Raw genomic sequence first — 21,722 nt, forward strand, 5'->3', positions numbered from 1 at the left:
GTTTGACAACAACAGCTGTCTTTTCTGCGGGCTACAAGGACACTACCGTTCCTCCTGTCCTCGGCGCTCATCAAACAGGAGGGCTCGCTAGATGTGGAGAGAATACTAGCGAGCCAAGTACCCATATCTCCCAACCCCCGGCCCCGAGCACCACTGCACGCCACGCTCTCAACAAGAGGTCAGTCTTTTCGATTTCAAGTTTTAATCGATTCTGGGGCAGACGACAGTTTTATTGATGCTGATGTGGTGAGACAACTGGGCCTCAACACCACTCCTCTGGAGGGGGCTGTTGAGGCTGCTACTCTTGACGGCAGGCTGCTGGCCAGGATCACCAGCCGAACCGAGCCCGTTAAGCTATTTATTTCAGGTAACCACCAGGAAGAGATCAGCCTGTTAATTATTTCCTCCCCTAAGATTCCGATCGTTCTAGGACTTACGTGGTTGGTTAAACACAATCCGGTAATCGACTGGCCAGAGGCTAGGATAACCAACTGGAGTAAGTTTTGTCATGCTCATTGCCTGCGGTCTGCAAGTCCGAGACTAGAGAACAGCCAGGGATCCACCCAATGCGCGGCTGACCTATCCCTCGTCCCCACTGACTACCATGACCTGGGGGAGGTTTTCAGTAAGAATCGGGCCTCATCACTTCCACCTCACCGCCCGTACGACTGCGCGATTGAATTAAAGTCTGGTTCCACGTTCCCCAGTAGTCGTCTGTACAGCATCTCTAAACCGGAACGGGTAGCCATGGAGAAATACATTAAGGAGTCGCTCGCCGCCGAGCTCATCCGTCCCTCTTCGTCTCCATTGGGAGCAGGTTTTTTTTTTGTCACCAAGAAGGACGGTTCCCTCCGGCCATGTATTGACTATCGCGGTTTAAACGAGATAACCATCAAGAATAAGTATCCGTTACCACTCATGAACGAGGCCTTTGATGCACTTCAAGGGTCCACAATCTTCACTAAGTTAGACTTGCGTAATGCATACCACTTGGTGAGAATTCGTAAGGGAGACGAGTGGTTGACAGGATTTAACACACCGTTGGGGCATTTTGAATATCAAGTCATGCCGTTTGGATTGACTAATGCCCCAGCGGTATTTCAGGGGCTGGTTAACGACGTGCTCAGAGACATGTTGGGACGTTTCGTATTTGTGTATCTTGATGACATCCTCATATTTTCTAGAGACCCCACCGAACACATTCAACATGTCCGCCTGGTGCTACAACGTCTCCTGGAGAACAAGTTATATGCCAAAGCGGAGAAATGTGAATTTCATGCCGACACTGTTTCATTCCTGGGCTACGTCATTTCTGAGGGACAGGTGAGGATGGATCCAGCTAAGGTGGAGGCAGTACTTGGATGGCCTAGGCCCGACACGAGAAAGCAACTTCAGAGGTTCTTAGGGTTTGCTAACTTTTACCGACGGTTTATTCGGGATTACAGTAGTGTCGCCGCTCCCCTTACTGCACTTACCTCCTGTAGCAAACCCTACGTGTGGACCCCAGAAGCAGAGGGGGCGTTTGGGGAACTCAAGAGGCGGTTCACGTCTGCTCCCATCCTTGCCCAACCTGATCCGTGCCGGCAGTTTGTTGTCGAGGTGGATGCCTCTGACGTGGGGCTGGGAGCGGTGTTATCCCAACGCACCGCGACGGACGGTAAGCTCCACCCCTGTGCTTACTTGTCGCGTCGGTTGTCCCCGGCCGAGCGCAATTACGATGTGGGCAACCGTGAGCTACTGGCCGTCAAGGTCGCCCTAGAGGAATGGCGTCATTGGTTGGAGGGTGCGGAACTACCGTTTGTGGTTTGGACAGACCACAAGAACCTCGAGTACATCCGGTCAGCGAAACGCCTCAACTCACGTCAAGCCAGGTGGGCCCTGTTTTTTGGACGTTTTTCCTTCTCCCTGACTTACAGACCTGGATCACGTAACACCAAACCAGACGCCCTATCTAGAGTGTTTTCCAGAGAGGAGGAGGGGCGAGAGCCGGACACCATCGTCCCCAAACACTGCTTGGTCGGGGCAGCCCTGTGGAGAATAGAAGACGAGGTAACCTCTGCCCTCAGAGTCAACCCGGGGCCAGGTAATGGGCCTCCGGGCCGGCTATTTGTGCCAGATAATGTGAGAACTAATGTCCTGCAGTGGGCTCATGGCTCAAGGCTGACGTGCCATCCCGGAGTGGCTCGGACCATGGCATTTCTAAGGAGACGGTTCTGGTGGCCAACCATGGCTGACGACACAAAGGGATACGTCGCAGCTTGCCAAGTGTGCGCACAAAATAAGGTATCTAATAGACCTAGCGTCGGATTTTTACGCCCCCTGCCCATACCACGACGCCCATGGTCTCATTTGGCACTGGACTTCGTGACCGGACTACCCCCGTCAGAAGGTAACACAGTTGTACTCACCGTGGTTGATCGTTTCAGCAAGTATGCCCATTTCGTTCCACTCCCCAAGCTCCCGTCAGCAAAGGAGACGGCCTCTATCCTTGTCAAGGAGGTGTTTCGCATACATGGGTTGCCTTGTGACCTGGTCTCGGACCGGGGGCCCCAATTTTCCTCGGCTGTCTGGAGAGCCTTCTGTAGGGCCATTGGGGCCACAGTCAGTCTGTGCTCGGGATACCATCCACAGACCAATGGTCAGGCAGAGAGAGCTAACCAGAAACTGGAGATATCTCTTCGATGTCTAGTGTCTGCTAATCCCGGGTCCTGGGCCTCCCAAATCTACTGGGCAGAATATGCGCACAACACCTTGCCCTCTTCCGCAACAGGTATGTCCCCTTTTCAATGTTTGTACGGCTACCAACCTCCCCTTTTCCCATCCCAGGAGAGAGACATCGCCGTGCCCTCCGTACACAGTCACATCCGTCGCTGTCACCGAACCTGGCATCGAGTCCGCGCGGCCTTGCTCCGCTCCTCTGAACATTACCAACGGCATGCCAACCGCCACCGGACGGCCGCCCCGACCTACAAAGTAGGTGACAAGGTCTGGCTGTCCACTAAAGACCTTCCACTGAGGACGGAGTCTAGAAAACTGTCTCAGAGATTCATTGGCCCGTTCGTAATTGAAGGGGTCATCAACCCGGTTGCGGTCCGATTGAAGTTACCTAGGTCCCTTCGTGTTCACCCCACTTTCCACGTGTCCCGTCTTAAACCGGTCCTCCTCAGCCCCCTCCTGCCCCCTCCCCCGCGACCCCCCCCACCACGGATCATTGACGGTGCTCCGGCTTACACAGTGCGTAGGATTCTGGACTCCAGACGCCGGGGCCGGGGAACCCAATACCTAGTGGATTGGGAGGGTTTTGGTCCAGAGGAGCGGTGCTGGATTCCCCGCCGCCAGATCCTGGACGCCGTCATGGTGAGGGACTACCATCGCCGTCGGCCAGACAGGCCTGGTGGGGTGTCTGGAGACACCCGTCGGAGAGGGGGTACTGTCAGGTCGCCACCCTCAGGAGGCGTCGGTGTGTTGGCACCAACCAGCACTCGAGGGGGCCGGACGTCAGCACGGAGGTGAGAGCAGGGCCCAGCTGCGTCTCATCCACAATCACCCACCTGTTGCTGCCTTCCAATCAGGGGAGGTATTTAGGAGCGGCCCCGAAGCCTCTTCCCCGCCGGATTGTTAGTCTTGTTTGTGAGTCAGACCGACAACTCAGGTCGAAGAACAGCAAGAAGTCAGAGGCCGCTGTTCTAAAACTAACCAGTGTCCTGTCTTCCTCTTTTCACCCAGGCACCTGAACGGGCCGCATGGCCCACGCACCTCCCCGGGAATCCCGCTCACTGTTTTTCCCCCACCTCTGGAATCCGGGACCGCCGTCACCACCCCGTCACCTCCTAGTCCGGTGCCTCCTTTTCACGAATAAAATACATGGTGACTAACAAATCTGCGTTTGGGTCTTTTCCAGTGGAGGCAATACGTGACAGGGTTAAGTGTCTTGCCCAAGGACACAACGACATGCAGTTAGCCGGGCCTGGGATCGAACCCACAACCCTCTGATTGGAGGACGACCGTGCTCCCCACTCACCCACAGTCGCCCCCATAATAAATGTTAAATATTTAACTGCAAAGCAATAATGTGTGTTTGATACATTTTTTTGCATTAAATCATACTGTGATGTATACTGAAAAAAAATCCACCAGCCGCCAACACATCATTTTAACTGGAAACAACAGTTTAAACTGAAAAATGAAAATAATTGTGTGAGTGATATTAAATAAATATATTTATAAAATCACTGCTTGTTTATTATAATACATTTTTTTGGAACGTTTCTGATTCTTTTAGCTGAACTGAATAGTTTATCTGTTGAACTAATTCCTAAAAACGGTTTGGTTATTTTATTTCATTTTGGGTCATCCTAACTTCCTCATGTTACTGTAATATAGTCCAATGATCATGAGCTGAGCTCTGATTGGTCGGGGGGCGAAGCCTAGGGTGGGGGAATCCTCCAGGTAATTGAAAGATTCACTGAAAAGAAAAATAATCTCCATATATCATATACATATAATAATAATTCGTCTACAAAACAATGGTAGATAAATATCACAAGAAGCAATTATCTTAATAACATATATTATTGATAATACATGATGATTATATAGGTCTGAGAAATAATAATAATCTGAAATCAGAAGACATGAATTACAGATTCAGTTTTCTATTTTATTATTTCTTCTTACAAAACAAATGATGAATATAAAAAGTCCACCCAGAAAAAAAATAATTGTTTTTTCAATGTTACAAAGGAGAGGAAACGCAAATGTGAAGACAGAATTCTATCTAACAGCAGATTATTCACCGACGCTTTGTGACAATGAGAAAAACATGGACATGCAACTGGTCCTGTACAAGTTCAAACACAGTTACCATGACAACCACAAACTGGAGCCAGAACAGCTCTCGTCTGTGTTGGTCGATAAGTGCACGTTGAGATTACACCAAAACCCCAAAGGATCAGATAACAAAAAGTTAGTCTTGAGGAAAATGTTAATGGAGTCTGGTAAGCAGTATTTTCAGTTTAACTCCCTTATCTTTTAAAACAGACATAAAGACACAATGACAGCAAACCTCTGCCAATCAGTATTCTCATTGTTGCTAAACTAAAGCCTGCATTAATGTTTTTAGAAGGATCAATAGTAATATTTCATCTGACAGACAATCTACTGAAGCTTTTAAGATTCCATTGTAATATTTAGTAAAGTCCTGTATATTACTTTGTAGTTGACTTTATTTAATTATAAGCCAATGGAAACTATGAGAAACCCGTTCTGTCAGACATGTCCAACAATAGGTAATGTCATACACTTCCTGTCTGACATGTTGTGAACAATAAATGATGTCATGCACTTTTTGTGTGACGTGTTGGACACTAAGTGGTGTTCTACACTTCCTATCTGAGACGACATGTGGAAATGATGAGCAAACTGAAGCAGGAAGACTTGTTGATGTTGTTGTTGGTCACATGATGCAGTTTGTTTTATTGCTGACTGTCCAAACTTCTCAGGAAGCTCCACCCACACGCTTCTTCCTCTCTGAAGTTGATGGGGGCGACCTTCATGGTGATAGGAATTCGGACCAAGGAGAAGGATGACCACAACAATGTGTTCATCATGGCGGCAGATCAGCTAAACCGACCCTCGAGAGGCTTCTTACTTTCATCCACGGGCATCACAGAGAAAACTGCTTGTTTAAGCAAAAGCAGCAGCGGCCATGTTTACAGGAGAAAAGGGCTAATTGATTGCCGTTAGCATCCCATTGTAAAGTCAAAGCTTCAGGAAATGATTCAAACCATGTTTGTTTAGAAAGGTAAGAAGTTCCACTTTAGTTTTACACCATTCAATCAACTTTACAACTTATCATTCATATTTATAACAGAATGTTTTCTCTCAGGTGGAAGTGATCTCACGTTGACACACCGGTGATTTGGGGAACGTAGGTAACATTTGAAAAGGAGCAAATGTCTGAATTCATATTGAGTTCACGTATGCAGGAATACGAGATAAAGAAGAAGACGCCGCATTGATGTCACCATGATTATTGGAAACTAAACCATGATCACATGTATTAAACAGGCTGTATTGGGTTCATTAGCCTGTTAAATGGTGCTATCTGGGCTAGTTGGTCACATGCAGGGACGAGATTTTGATTTCAGAAGTGGGGGGGACACAAGTATTTTTAATAAAACTCTAACTTTTTCAGTTCACTGTGTTTTCTAGTAGTTCTTCTAGTTTTCTATTGCTACTTTTAAGTTTACTGTTCCCGTTTTGGTTTGACTGGTTGTAAAGCACGTAGCAAAACATTATCACCCAATTGTGTCCAGGGGTCACACAATCCTTCTAGCTGACGTGACCCAGGCAAAACAAACGTTGTTCAGAGTAACAGGGACTCGAGTCCTCGGCAACTAGCGCACCGCTTTACCACCTGATGAAGTGACAGCGGCAACAGCCGCTTGACACAAGCAACAGCAGAGCCAATCGGGGAGCTTGTGGGCGGGTCTAAACTAAGGGAAACAGGCTTCAGCTCGAGCGGCCATTTTTCCGCTTGGTCCTAGTGCTGGACGAGTCACAGCATAACATTGTTATTGGACGGTAAAAACAGCAGGGGAGCAAAACGGGCTTTTGAAAAAGTGCATTTGTGTTTCCCCCCACAAATTACGTCCCTGGTCACATGACCTTCACCTGCAAGTTGTTGCCAGTTTGTTGTGACATGTATTCTGAAAGTGTAGCCACTGAACTATCATCAGCCAATCAGATTTCTCCTCAGGTCATTATCAGAGTGCGTTTCCATGACGACGGCCATCAACGTTTCACACCGGGAGCGGCCCGTTCACAAACTCCGCTTCTCGGATGACAGCGCTCCTGATCCAACATGCCGTCCAGGTGCAGTTTGATCAATGAGACATTTAAAAAAAAGTAAATCAGTCGGTTTCAAATCCGCAGCGCTTCGATATAAAGTGCTTCATTACATTGTTACGTTTTTACAGTTTGTATTAAAATATCTTTTCCCTGGAGTGAAACCATAGTAAACATGTTACACGTTGATAAAAATAAACATTTGGAATGTCTCTGTTCTTTTTAAGAAGTCCCATTGGCTGATTTTGGTCAAGCTGAAATCCCCGGAGCCTGAAACAGGAAACCAGGTCACATGGTTAAAAGGGCCCACAGACAAAATGGAAGTGTGAGTGTGAAGCATTATGGGTGGTTAGGGGGGGAACCATAGATATATATATATATAAAGGCTAGATGTCTTACGGGGAGTATAGATCGTCCGCACATGGCGGCCATCTTGGTACGATCAGCTCGCTCATTGAACATTGTGTTGGTAGTGAAACATGTACTTTTTAAATAACCATAACTTTTTTAAACGGTTGGTTTGTTATAAATGTCAGTGATAATGTTCTGTTTGAAAATCCATGGTTATAATTATAAATATTCATAAATATGCACTGTCATAAATAAATCCCTGTACAGGGTTGGGATTTCAACAAATCTTGTACCTATTTTAGAACATTATTCTATTTTTAGAACATAACATAATTATTCATATTATGTAGCAGTGTCATAACTACATCTCTGGCGTTTATAACAAACCAAACCGTTAAAAATCGGTTGAAAATTGAGCAAGTTATGGTTATAACACAATGTTATGTGAGCGAGCTGACCGTACCAAGATGGCCGCCACGTTTGACTCTGTTGGCCAGCAATGCGGATGAGACATCTAGCCTTTATATATATCTATATAGAACCAGAGAGCATCAGACAGACCAGAGCCTAAATATACTAATATATATATATGCCCTCGAGGCAGCACACGGCTCCCACTGTGTGTGATGGTTTAAATGCAGAGAATAATTTCCCCATGCGGATCAATGAAGGATACTTTCTACTTCTTCTCATATCATATATCATTTATGTATTTTTGTTATTTCCCAATGACTACCGGACAACAATACCCAAAGAAACAAAGCCTCAGATTCAAAGAGACAAAATCTTATCTCAATATTCTGACCAAAGTTTCATCAGAATAACAGAAAAACGGATTACTTGTCAATTTCATATTTTCAATCATTATTTCTTCAGTGTAATTTTTTTTTTAGTTTATTATTCAAACAGATCTCAGATCAGCTGTCTGGGCTTAACTTAATAATTCAGTTTTCTTTCAAATGTATTTAGTGCATATATCTATGTAGGATTTAAAAGGTTTTTAGATTGAATCATAAATATAATAACGCTCAGATGACTAGTATTTGGTTAATAAACAAATAAATGTGCTCCAATTCGAATATTTATACATTTTTTGTACATTATTGTTATTGTTATGCATTTGGTAATATTGTGGGTCACATGGTTAATGTGGATAATTAAAAGACAAGCAGATAAAAACTTTACATTCATATGTATGAATGTTGGATTTTATTCAAATAAATATTTTGAAAGCCAATCAAGCCTCTCGGGGAAACTTTAAAGCTAAAAAGATCTGGAACAAACCAACAGACATGAAGTTTTTCTGGTCTCTACTGGTCTTAGTGGTTTCTAAAGGTTTTTACTGGTTTCTACACCTTCATAACTCAACCAGGAAATCAAGTCTGGTGGAGAAATAAATCCATACATCCAATATGAACATCTGTAAATGACTTCTTTCTAATAAATAACTAAATCAAAACTTAACGAGTGTAAAGATTATATTCTGATATATATGGCTTTCTGTTGTTGATGTCATATTTCATTGAATGAATCCTAATGAACCACATTCAGAAATATAGTGTTCATGTAAACATAAACCTGAACAGTCTGATTTCTCTGCTGAGTCCTTAAAGGCACCGCGGAGAGTAACGAAGGCGGAAGGGACAAAACATCAAAAACCTTCTATAGATAAATATAAACATACAAAAGTATAAAAAATAAATTACAAATGAACATCTAAGCACGAAAGAGTTTGCTCCAGATGTTGAAGATGTTGCTGTGATGATGACGATGGGAATGAAGATGGTGATTATGATGAGGAGGATGTGCGTGCGTCAGTTCTCATCCAATCAGCATGCTCAGGAATGTGTATCCTTCAGCATGCGTCCGTTAGCATGTGTCCGTTAGCACGAGTAGGTTAGAATCCATCCGTTAGCATGCATCTGTTGTCACGTATTTGTTAACATGCATCAGTTAGCACATATCTGTTAGCATGCTTAAAATGCATCAACAAGCCCGTGTCAGCTAGCACACGTGTGTTAGCATGTGCGTTAGCTTGAGGCCAACTTGCTGCTGGGAGTGAAGGGGGCGGGACTTGGCGCTTGCAGCAGGCTGACAAACAGGAAGAGGGTGGAGGTGGGCAGGCAGACGCAGAGGAAGAGGACGACGTCTTCGCTGAGACAGAGGACGAAGCCATTCTGCTCCGTTAGCACCCAGTCCACCAGCACCCCCACCAGCAGGTAGTACACCTGAAACTCCTGGAGCTCCTCCCACTCCCCCCCGTCCTCCTTCAGCTCCACTTCCTCTGACAACAAGCCCCCTCTGCTGTCACTCACCATGGGCTTTATCCCCGCCCCCTCTGACACCGCTGCTTTCACCCGGCTCCGCCCACGCTCCACGGCTCGCCCTAGCCGCCGGCTGCTCTCCACGAACTCCTGCAGAGGGGGGGCCAAAGGGGGGGATAAACAGGCGAGGGGTCCAATTGAAAGAATCTGAATGACAAACCTACTCCCATAATTCATTGCAACAAGAATCTGACGTTGAAGTTGTTTTGTGTTTTTGGATTCAGGACGTTTTTACTCATTAAGGTCAGAACATTTCTTGCATCGCCTCTGCAAGTAGCGTTGCTTTAACTCTGGAAGGCTCGTGGGGAGGGGAGGGGGGAGCTGTGTTTGTTGAATTGTGATGGTTGATTGTTGGTCCATGTTGAAAAAACGCATTTGTGGATCTGCGAGTCTCAAAAAACCCACACACAGCAATGCAGTGCGATCCGCAAATATAAATTGTAATTTATTGATGTGTGAATTGAAATGTATTTGTAAATCCTTCTGTGTGCATTCGTAAAACAAATACATTGTGAATTGTGCCGTGAACCCGGTTTGCATTTGTAAGTCATAATCGTCTCCCACGTCATGTCATCGTTGCCTACTGCTGTCACTGTCATCTACCTCCCAGTTTGGTCTCCTACGTCCCGTTATCGTCCCCCACGTCATTTCATCGTCTGTTCAACCGTCACTTACGTCCCGTCTTGGTCTCCCACGTCATTGTCTTCTACTTTCCGCCATCGTCTCCTAGGTCCAGTAATGGTGTCCTATTCCCTGTCCACAGGAAGTCGCTGTCTTGTGTGTCTCTGTTATTGTTTTGGTGTTGATGTCGAAATATGATGTGTCAGCTGGTTCCCACCAAACACACGTTCCTACCATCAGAGCTTTGTCCATGAAGAACTCCTTCCCCGGAGTGCCGTCGTTGTACTTGGTGTCGATAGCGAAGCAGAGGAAGAGGACGTCCACCACAATTTCAAAGATGGAGAGAAAGCAGTGAGCCACCAGGAAGGAGAAGAGACACACGATGATCAGAGGCAGCAACCACTCGGCGTAATCTCGCTGGTAGTTCAGCAGAAGGACACCAGCAAAGGCCGTTGACGTCACGATCAGGACCTGAGGAAACATTCACACACAACGTAAAGTACTTATCATACATTTACAACTAAATACGTCAAAGACACAGGAGAAACAACAAAGGCAGTTCAGACTACACATCATGGGACACCTCAAAGCTAAAGATGAATACATCAAATATATCTACTTGTATCTTCAGTTTTGAAATCAAGATGTATCAGCAACCGGCACAAAAAGCCTTAAAATAAAAGACTTTGGAAAGCTTTTATTGTAAAACAAGAGCAGCCGTCGGTCTAAGCTCACCTTCCCCAGGAAAAGCACAAAGTCTCCCACAGCGTTGATGGTGGCGACACGCAGAGCATTCTCCACCAGGATCACAAAGGCGTCGCGAGCAGACGTGCAGAAGCCGGTGCTGTTGATCGCCGTGGCTGCATAAGCATTCTGGGAAATGAAAGACCGGATGAGAGAGTCATGACAGGTTGTGCATTGTATGAAAAAACAAAGTGCAGGTGAGAGAGTTGTGATTAAAAACGAGAAGAAGATGAGCGGTCAGTTACCTGATTGAGATAGTTGAGGCACTTCTCCAAACACCACAGACAGCAGATGCAAGTCTTCAGCAGACAGCGAGCACACGCGTTCTCCTGAGAGACCGATGACATCATTGCACGATCATCTTTGTATACACACATATATACATATATACACACACACACACAGCTATATAGAGCTTTGTACCTGTCATTTGAGCTGCTTGTTAATAAAGTATTGTACCTTTCCTTTAAGCTGGTTGTGGATGTACATGAGGAAAAGTCGGGGGATCTTGACCAGCGTGATGATGAAGGCTCCCTTAGCAACCGTTCCCAGGTGATACCTTACCAGCCTCAGGACAGACGACAGGATCGGGGTCACCGGGAGCCGGTTCTTGTCCCTGAATCATTAAGTCCACATTAATCTGGTTCCTGGCTCAGAGATCCTGAAAAACTCAACCATACTCAGCAGGTGTGGACTCACCTGGTGAAGTAGTAGGTGACCACAGCTCCGGCCACAGTCATCTGCTGGCAGGCCAGGATGAACTCAGTGATCCAGACCAGACCCACCGCATGGTACCAGGTCAGGTACTGCAGAGGACCCGTCAGTCTGAACTCTGTTAGACCCGTCTCTTCGTTCTGGACGGAGTTCCCTGCAGAACAACACAGGCTTACCCCGAAGTCACATGTCATACATGCCTACAGTTCCCATGATGCTTTAGGTGGTGAGGAAATTAGCCTTACACAACAACGTGAGCAGTGAAGCTAAATGAATCAGAAATTCCTTGAGTATCATTTCAAGTTCTAAAGAGCAAAGTATTGTTTGACAGAATGATCTGCAAATGAATCCAGTGTTGAATCCAGGGAAGTTTTAGTTGCATAGTTGGGGCTTACTCAGGATGAAAAAGGTTTAAACTGACCGCTGGTACCCAGGAAGAGCAAGACCAGGATCCAGTAAATCCAGAAAAGCAGGAGGGCAAAGAAAGTAACGAAGGGCTGCAGGGTGAGGAGGGGCAGGTGGATGAAGACTTTTCCCGCCACGTGGAACAGAGCGATGGTCAGAGCCACTCGTTTCCTCATGAACAGCATCAACAGCAGCAAGATGATCTGTCAACAGAACCCAATCAATAGTTCCATCAGGTCAATGATCGATCAATGGGTCAGACAGAGGGAAGGTTCAGCCCCCTCTGCTGGACTAAAATGTACTACACCTAGCATCAATCACTTTATCCTCAGGTTCCTCTCTAATATGAACAGATGACCTCTCTGTGTGGGGGAATAAGGAATAAACCCGTACAGTGAAGGCGGTGGCGGCGCCGGCGTAAACGAGCAGTGCCTGGCCGTTTTCCCTGTTAAGCTCCGCCTCCTCCGTCACCTGATTGGTGGTGTAATTCCCGTAAAGCCGGTGGTCGATGTAAAGCCACCAGAGGACGCTGGTCCCCGCTAAGACGAGAAGAAAAGACGTTTGGTCAGGAGGAGACGGGACTTTCACCAAATCTTATCAGTGTCAACAGGAAGTAACCTCACCGAGGGATCCCAGGACGACCATCGCGGTGAGGATCCACACAAGGACGGCTGAGATGTAACGAATTATCACCATGAGGATCATGGAGAGGACTGACAGTGAGACAGAGGTCAGAGTTCAGACCACATAGTGAGGTACCATACCAGAGAACATAAGAGAGGTTCTCACCCAGAGCCAGAACACACAGGCCGATGATGATCTCTTTACTGGCAGCAACACCGGCGATTAGACGGTGGAGAACGCTGTTATCACTCACAAAGGTCACTACGGCCTCAGCAAACTTAGCATAGCAGGAAATATCCACCGGAGTACAGCGATTAAACACCGGCAACGGCTTGCTGGGGAGGCACACGGGTCAGAGAGGTCAGAAAGGTTAGAGGTCAGAAGTTAGATGCTCACAGAGGTTATAGAGGTCAGAGACCATAAAGACGTTGTTCAGATGGTACAGTTTAGAAGTAAGATAGCTTAGAGAGGTTAGGGTTGTAAAAAAAAAAAGGTCAGCAAGGTCAGAGAGGTCAGCAAGCTTATAGAGGTGAGAGTGGTTAAAGGTCAGAGAGCTTAGAGACCAGAGAGTCATGTAGAACTGAGGACCAATAAGGCTTCACTCACCTGGGGGGAACAGGAAGCTTGGGACATTTAGAGAACCTCTCGGGTAGAGCCGGATATTTATGACCTGCTAGCTCGTAGGAACACAACTCCGAACCTGGAATAGAGAAACAGAGGTAATCTTCATCCTCCTCTTCACCATCAGCTCATCAATAACCACTGTGACCGCAGAGTTACGGATTTCTTAAAGTAACATTTATATGAAAATAGCACAAAGAACATTGAGAGGAGATAGGAAGGAGGTCTGTGTACCCTTTGATAGTTCCGTTTACCGTTTAAACGATAAAACAAAATTACAGAAATTGTTTTCTCAAAACGAGAAACTAGGAAATGGCGGCCGCTGTCCCTTCATCACTGACAAATCCAGAAAACGAGAAAACGACCAATACTTTTGTGTTTTCCTTTTTTGTCTATAAAACAAAATTACAAAGCATAGCAACTAAACCGGATGTACGTATGCTAATTTGGGGTGTCAATAGATTAACTCGTTAATCTATTAATCTACCCTTCGATCTTTTTAGCTGCTTCAGGGTCCTGGAGGTAAACACGTCCTGCAGGGACGGCAGATTGCAGCCGATCAGCCTCTCTGCAGAGCGGAGGACACGCTGCAGCCTGCCCTTGTCCTTGGCTGTGGCTGCAGCGTACCAGACGCTGATGGAGGAGCAGAGGATGGACTCCATGATGGCCGTAGCTGATGTTCTGCTCCCACTTGAGGTCCTTGCTCTTTAAAACGACTTTAGTTTGTATCGCTATGGTTGATGGCACTTATTCACGACAGTCACGACACTGACACTGTTGTTTAATTGTCAATGTTATTTTGAACACAAAACTACACACATTTGATCATCTTGGAGACAGAATTCCACTTGGTGGAACATGTTGAACTAGCAACTCTTCCAACTAGCTTAGCCTAGCAGCTAGCTTAGCCGAGTAGCTAGCTTAGCATAGCGGTGGTTTAAGTGGTTCATTTCACCCCCTTTGTGTTTGACACATGGAGGAATTCCTCTGCAGTTCATTTACATCCAATGCAAATAGCTCTCTCCATCTTTAGTCTCCGACTTACTTTCTACATTGTGACTGACTACGGCAAGCAGCCATTTCAGTTCCACGGTTTACTTCAACGCTACAAGTAAGCCGGAAGTAAACAAACGTACGTTAACTACGTTAAAATATTTTGTAGCATTAATCTCGGCCACATTAATCGCATAGATTAACGTGTTTATCTTGACAGCCAGTTAACGCAATATAAGGTTTGTGTACTAAAAAATGTGCCTGTGAAGAGTATACCATGGTAACGCTTGCATCAGAGTAACAAGGGTTTTCTTAAATGACAATTGAAAAATAGACTTTTGGTTTATTTCTCTTAACATTAAGAATAATTAACCTACATCATTATTTGTCAGACTTCAATCCTGAACTAAATGGTTATATTAAATGGAAGAGGTCAAAGGATGAGAAGATCTAACGTTGCTCAAAGGCTGTGTTCCAAAGAAAATTACTTTTTGTTAGTTTTCTTGCTGTCCGATTTGTTGCTATTTTGAAAATATTAAGCCTTACTTTATCACTGCGTTCATTTTAAAGCCAGGTTTTAGGGCAGCTTCTGGATTGCACAGAGGACCCAAAGATTTCGAGAAGAGAAAGCAATTGTTAAACATTAAACTCTTATTTTAAGGAAGAGTATTCCTAGTTACTCGGACAGAGAAACATGCCCAAAGAAGCTGTCGAACAGATCTCAAGCGGTCGAGCCAGATGCATCATTTCCTGTTTTTTTGACGAAAGAGGCCTATTTCTGTTTTCTCTTTTTTGGTTTAGAAACATTATTATTCAAACAGTAAAACAAAAAGCATCAAAAAGGTACACAGAGCGAAGAAAGAAAGGAGAGGAAGGAAATTCACATCACTAATTCAGCTTCTTCTATACTAAATTAAATTAATTGAATTGAGATACAAATAAGGAGGACACATAAACGTTGACCCAAGTGTCAAAGACTAAATAATAGAGAAAGACTTGGTTCCGAGACAACGATTCTATTCATGAACTACATTATGTTCAAAGGACAAACGGTGACGAGTGGCACCAATGACACAAACGTCTTAATGCTGCCTTTGTGTGTCTGTGTGTGTGTGTGTGTGTTGTACTTGCGTGGTGACACATTAAATCATCACCATGACATCATCAGTGTCACTGCTCACAGGACCAGACCCTCAAGAGACCCAGATGGATCCCTTCACTTATTAACAGAATATAACTAATATGTAAATAAATAAGTGATCAGAGAAATAGGATTTCTTCTTTTATTTATCATAGACTACATTTCCCATCAGCCCAGGGTCCCGGCGAGATGACCTCACCGTTGAGCATAGCGAAGCTCTTGAGGTCCTGGTAGGTCTTCAGTTCCTCGGTGGGACACAGAGACACACATAGAGCCGTGGACTTGATCTTCCTCTGGACGATGTCCACGTTACACGGATCCAAGAAAAAGATGAACCTGCAGGGGTCGGAGGGCAGAGGAAGTCACTGCAGGTCACTCCTTCAAACTAAGAGCCTGCAGTCAGCCTTATCAAAGGAGATCGATTATAAATCCACAAGGTCAGGAGCCACAGGGCATTGTGGCCTCGGAGGGTCGTGAACCTCGGGATATTAGGGGCCCCAGGGTCAGGAGCCTCAGGCTGGGCTGGGCGGTATACCGGTCCAAATGGCGGCGGCAGAATTTATTTCTGCACGTCATGGCGGAGCGTCTAACGGCCGGAGCTACTTGAGTGTAGAGATTGAGTCACGACTTTATAACAGCAATAACACTCATTAACAGGGTAAAACACCACAACACAACAGCTTGTGACACTAATCATTTATAAAAATGACCCCGCCGAACGAGGAGAGACCAGAGATGCAGCAACACAACTTCTGAAATAAGTTCGATCAGAAAACTATTTATTGCGGTCTGTCGAGCCGCTGGTGGCAACACTCGCAGCCACAACAAGCTGACCAGCCAGAATGCTTTGTTACCTGACTTTAGTAGAAATGTACTTTACTGGAGTATTTATTTTTCAGACAAAATTATCTGTACTTTCTACTCCTTACATTTTAAAATCAGCATCGTTTCTTCGTTCAAACACACACACACAGAAAAACCTATTTAAATAAATCCATCCGGACGGAGTGAATTTGATTGTGGTTGGATGATGCAAAGTCCACGTAACGTTAGATGAGTATCTTCATGACCACGGGTTTGCCGTAAAATGTTTTTTTCTAACTTTATTGACAATCTGGAACAACACAGCGTCTGAAATGAAGTGACGTGTGTCTCAATGCGGCGTTAGAAATGAACACAAAGGGATTCTGTGTTTGCTCATGAAGCCTGAAACGATGTTCTGATTCTGTGTTTCCCATCATTCTAACCATGAAGTAGTGGAGCTGGGGGAGACGCTGCAGTCTACCTAATCCATCCTTCTCAAACTCCGGATCCGGCCCGCCGGGGCGTCCGGAGCGGCGCGCCGGAGTGTGGACAACTTTGGCGAAACGCCCCCTCGCAGTGCCGGTCGGATCGCCAGCGCCGCCGCCCCCCGCCCCGTCGGCTTTATCGCTCACCGGTCTGATCGCCAGCGCCTTCATATGATTCGAATGGCCCGCGTTCAGTGGAAGTGGGCGGGATCTGGCCCGAACCTGAAATGAGTGTGACACCTCTGACCTGATCAATGGGAACTACGCGTGTGTCCGTCCTCCGACTCGCGTCAATTAGCCGTCACTGGAAAACGGGTTCTGGTTTCATCTGTTTAAGTTCTGCAGCATGTTGTAACGGACCGACATGTTCTGTGAGCGAGTTTGTTCTTTATGGATTTTTTCCCCTTACATTACTTTTACTTGTATACTTGAAGTAGTTTTGAAACCAGTACCTCTATTCTTTTACTTGAGTAAAACGCTTGAGTTGATATTTGAACTTCTACAGAAGTATTCTTCTACTTGAGTAATGCTTGTGAATACTTGACACCTCTGTAACAAGCCAACTCGCCGGCTAGTTGTTCAGCGAGCGGCCAGCGGTCCTCTTCAGGTCAATGAATCGATGTGTTTACATGAAAAAGCATCTTTGTAAATAGCGTGATATGGATTTCTGGCCTCAGACCGACACAGACAGAGATACAGAGACAGGAGGGCTGAGAGATCAGAACACATATATTACTACTGCTAATGTGTACTACTATTAGTAGTACGCATAAAGTGCGTCATTAGTACACAGAGTACATAGAGTGCTGTAGTACACAGAGTACAAATGTACACCTACTTTCTGTCAGTGTGGTCCAGGCCGCTCAGCCGGACGCCTTCGATTACCTCGTTGCGGCGCCCACATGTGTTGCCGTAGCTGTCGTATCCGAACACGAGGCGAGCGGCGCCGCCGGTGACGATGGTGAAGCTGCAGATGCTGCCCTGCAGGACAAGAGACCATCAGAAGGGACACAGGTCCAAGACCGCTGAAACACTACCACCTGGATGACTGTAACATCTGGGCCGCTGTTAGACGAGTTTCATATTGTTAATATTCAGAAAAAACAGGAAGTGGTTAAACAGTCTTTGATCGATACTCTATATTGATCGGTTGATTATTATTGATGAATCATTTCATCTCATAAACATGAGTGTCCTCTATCATCACCTTCACGTCTCTAAGACATGAATGGATATGTATTATATTTACGTATAGATGTAAATATGTGTAGATGTGAAGGCGGCTCACTCGTGGAATGTTCTGCCACACGTAGAAAACCTTCAAGAAGCATTTTAATGATTGGCTTGATTGATGTTCTGTCCGTCCTGCCTGACACATGTCTGCTATAGTCTGTTGTCGTACACTTTTCTTTTCCTTTTGCTGTTTATTGATTGCTGTCCGTTTGTCTATGAATTTTAATTCCATTTCCTTAAAAACAAACTCTTCGGGGACGGCCGATGGAAATCTCTGGCTAACTCAGTTACAGTACAACTCTTGATTGGTGTGAATTGTTCTTGGGAAGTATATGAACAATGAAAATAAATGACTTTATAAAGATGTTTATATACAATATATATATATATATATATATATATATATATATATATATAATTTCAATACGGAGAATTTCCCCACTGCAGGACTAATAAAGGATCATCTTATGTATATGTATTACATTACATTAAAGGTCCTTTAGCTGACGCTTTTATCCAAAGCAAATTATATTGCATTTTTAAATTTTGCCCGGGGAGCAATTAGGGGTTAGTTGTCTGGCTTAGGGACACAGGGACACATGGACACAGGGACACAGGGACACAGGGACACAAGGACACATGGACACAGGGACACATGGACACAGGGACACACGGACACATGCACACAGGGACACAGGGACACAGCCGGGGCTCGAACGGTTCCTGGCGCACCCTCTCTACCCCTGCAGCCAAAGGTACATAGACGTACATGTATAGATAGATAGATATATGTATAAATTGATGTGTAGATATAGTGTACAATATATACACACACACACACACACACACACACAGCAAAACAAGAATTTCATCAGAGTAACCTGATATATACACCTACATATAATATATATATATCAATATACACATGCATAGATGTACATATAGCTGGCGCGGTTACCATGCCAACGCAGAAGACGGTGAAGAGCAGGAGCCACGGCAGGTCGGTGCAGCTCCGGTCCTCCAGCGGTCTCCATTCTCTCTTAGTCCTCTGAAACACACAGACAGGCCCGGTAACCGGAGCAGCTGATGGGATTACAGCGCCTGTAATCCCAGCTCGGCCCTCCCTGCTCCCGGGACGCGTTCCCCTCTGACGGTTCCCAGATAAACACGCACCGGAGCTCACTAAAGGGCCGCGGGCCGATACCGAGCCGGACTGAGCCGGACTGAGCCGGGCCGAGCCGCTATTACCTCCGCGCTCCCGCAGCATCCCATTGCAGTCAGGGTGGACGCGCCCGGTGCTTCCCGGAGCCTCACGGAGCCGCAGCGCGGTCTGGAGCCCGACGAGCGGGGGAAGAGGCGGACAGCTCCGGTCCCGACGGTCAGACTGAGCGGTCCGGTCCACTGAGCATGCTACTCGCCTCCGGTTACCGTACCGAGCGGGGATTAACGGGCGAGGATTTCTCCACCTCACTTCCTGGTGGGCAGTCAGGTGCGGCGGCCATTCATCTCATTGCGCATGCGCAATCCGTTCCCGTGCCAAAACCGAGAAACTGAACAACACACCGTTTTACCAGCCGAGCTGTGGGTGTAATACCCGCAGTGACCACTGAGTAGAGGCAGCGGAGTGGCGCTGTTTCCCACAAGCACTTGTTTTTACAAAAACTGACAACGTTCCTTATTTATGAAGTGTATTTTAATAGCTTGTATTTTATCTAACTTTCGTGTCATGTTTTATTTACTTTCATTTTATTTAGTTGTATTTATTTTTTCTTTTCTTAGCTTGTAGTGTGTTTTGTTTTGTGTTATTTTGTGTTTTATTGGATTTGTTTGTTGTTTTATTTACTTATTATATTAATTTGCCTTATTAGTTTTATTTTGGTAATATTTAATTGACCACTTTGAAGTCTGAATCCAATCAATATGACTAGTTAAAATGTCCCTTAAAAGTGTCCCTGAGAAAGAAACCTAACTCCTAATTGCTCCCTGGGCAAAATGTAAAAACCAAAAATGCAATATTGTAGTTTTCTAAAGCCTTATTTCATCTTTATTTAGCATCTTCAAAGTCACAGATGTCGCAGTCATCAGTTTCAGAGCATACTTCTGCACTTTGAGTTTAAATTGTTCTGTGCTTGTTACTTGTACTGTTACTGTTAAAATGTGGTCTACTACCAGGTTTGATGAAATAATATTGTATATAATATATTAGTTGTAGGCAAAGTGAACTTTTGTGGTTCTGTGTCTCCTCTCCTTGGCTGAGATATGATTTAATCATTAGTTAATTAATTTATCCTCAATAAAGGCTTATCGAGACTTACATTTTTATTCTGAAGGATGTTTAATCTGTAAATCATATGGACTGCAGTAAAAGTACAACATACATTTACTTTTAAACAATAATACTTTAATATAATACTGTAATCTTTCTGTTGTATAAACGAGAGGTGTTCATTGTTCGACCCGAAAAAAACGTCAAACTGCTTCTCTATCATCTTTACCTTTCTTCTGAGATGCAGCTGCTGCCGAGAGTCCATGGTCCTGGAGAGTCCTGGAGAGATCCAGGAAGTCCCAAAGTGGCCTGTATAGTTCTACAGTGTTCTGTAGAGTCCAGTAGAGTTTCTTAAAGTTCAGTAGGCTCCAGTAGAGTCCGGTAGATTGGTGCAGAGTTCTTCATAGTTCTGTAGAATCCAGTAGGGTCCTGTAGAGTCCTGATGTTCCCTTCAGACTGAGGACAGCAGCGGTTCTAAACCTCCTCCAGAGAGGACAGAGAGCATTTTGTTCTATTGTTTACTGTTGTACCAGGCTGAGCACTGAGTGTGTGTGTGTGTGTGTGTGTGTGTGTGTGTACGTACTTGTGTAATGAGATGTATGATTCTACTTGCCATTGTGCATTTGTGTAGATTTTCTAAAAAGCAGACAATACTATCATCAGATAATCATAATCACATGTATTTTCTATCTTCTTCTGCTCTGTTGAGTGAGTTATTTAATTTGCTCAAAGAATAGTTATTTTACCAACTTTACTTTTAATACAATTGTTGTTTATTTTGTTTTAATCAGCACATTAAATATTGTTCAAGTTCTCTTATGAACTAAACATGCTCAACTCATTACTATTAGATGTGTGGAATCGGGATAATAATAAACCATTCAAAAACAATATGTGATTTCTCAGGAAGACATGTAATATAATAAACATATAACATGTTTAGTTTGTTACTGGAGAAAGTGAATACACACTAAAAGTGTTACACAGTTATCCAACATGGAGGATTTGCACAACTATAAGCACATACTGTTTACAAGCACTGCACACAGTGATTTGCAAAATACTACACACACATTCAGAGATGGGCAAAGATACATTGAAATCTATTTTAAAACAAAATACAAATAATTCCTCAAATGCATGTATTAAAATAAAATACTGGGGCCAGAAAATGTAACAAAATACAATGCATGTACTTTGTATTTGAAATAAAGGAAATAGCTCTGGTGAACGCCACAAAATATCAGTGTAACTAAGCAAAGCTGTTAATAGACAACAACTTGACGGAATATACACACATATATATATATCCTCTACTTTTACAAGACATATTCTCTGATCGCTTCACACTCAAACCGCTCCAGTGAGAGTTGGAGGTCACGGACAGAAAGAAGATGCCATCAAGACCACATCAAACACCTCCAAGTCACCGCTGAGCACGGAACACCCCTCTCGCTTTGGGCGCATAGTCCCAGTTCCCCTCCATCAACCATTCTTAGTCTGGCCCCTCGCCTGAGACCACTTTGTCAAAGGTAACCCCACCAGGA

General features: G+C 44.8%; 2 protein-coding genes across 8 annotated transcripts; one reads left to right on the forward strand and one right to left on the reverse strand.

The window, feature by feature from the left end:
* The first annotated feature begins 1,856 nt into the window (after nucleotides 1-1,856).
* On the forward strand, nucleotides 1,857-3,879 carry LOC144406127 (uncharacterized). 2 transcript variants are annotated; one of them, XM_078100725.1, is made up of 3 exons: nucleotides 1,857-2,283; nucleotides 2,827-3,509; nucleotides 3,727-3,879. In XM_078100725.1, the coding sequence occupies exons 1-3, from the start codon at nucleotides 2,191-2,193 to the stop codon at nucleotides 3,857-3,859; spliced, it is 909 nt and encodes a 302-aa protein (XP_077956851.1). In that variant the 5' UTR covers nucleotides 1,857-2,190; the 3' UTR covers nucleotides 3,860-3,879. The 2 variants fall into 2 exon arrangements, 1 of the variants encoding a protein (XP_077956851.1); XR_013467318.1 differs by having other exon boundaries at nucleotides 1,857-3,630.
* Nucleotides 3,880-4,639: 760 nt separating this feature from the next.
* On the reverse strand, nucleotides 4,640-20,633 carry slc44a1b (solute carrier family 44 member 1b). 6 transcript variants are annotated; one of them, XM_040174134.2, is made up of 16 exons: nucleotides 20,405-20,633; nucleotides 18,868-18,957; nucleotides 17,515-17,657; nucleotides 15,587-15,723; nucleotides 13,239-13,332; nucleotides 12,798-12,967; nucleotides 12,632-12,721; nucleotides 12,402-12,547; nucleotides 12,025-12,211; nucleotides 11,589-11,757; nucleotides 11,349-11,505; nucleotides 11,135-11,218; nucleotides 10,881-11,018; nucleotides 10,380-10,616; nucleotides 9,516-9,614; nucleotides 4,640-7,119 (listed from the first exon to the last, which is right to left on the reverse strand). In XM_040174134.2, exons 1-16 carry the CDS (start codon nucleotides 20,438-20,440, stop codon nucleotides 7,099-7,101), a joined length of 1,998 nt encoding a protein of 665 aa, XP_040030068.1. In that variant the 5' UTR covers nucleotides 20,441-20,633; the 3' UTR covers nucleotides 4,640-7,098. The 6 variants fall into 6 exon arrangements, with proteins under 6 accessions (XP_040030068.1, XP_040030066.1, XP_077957762.1 ...); XM_040174132.2 differs by having other exon boundaries at nucleotides 4,640-6,855; nucleotides 20,405-20,606; XM_078101636.1 differs by lacking the exon at nucleotides 20,405-20,633 and adding an exon at nucleotides 19,158-19,527.
* Nucleotides 20,634-21,722: the final 1,089 nt, after the last annotated feature.

This window comes from Gasterosteus aculeatus, chromosome 4 (genome assembly GCF_964276395.1).
Source record: "Gasterosteus aculeatus chromosome 4, fGasAcu3.hap1.1, whole genome shotgun sequence".
Lineage (NCBI taxonomy): Eukaryota > Metazoa > Chordata > Actinopteri > Perciformes > Gasterosteidae > Gasterosteus > Gasterosteus aculeatus.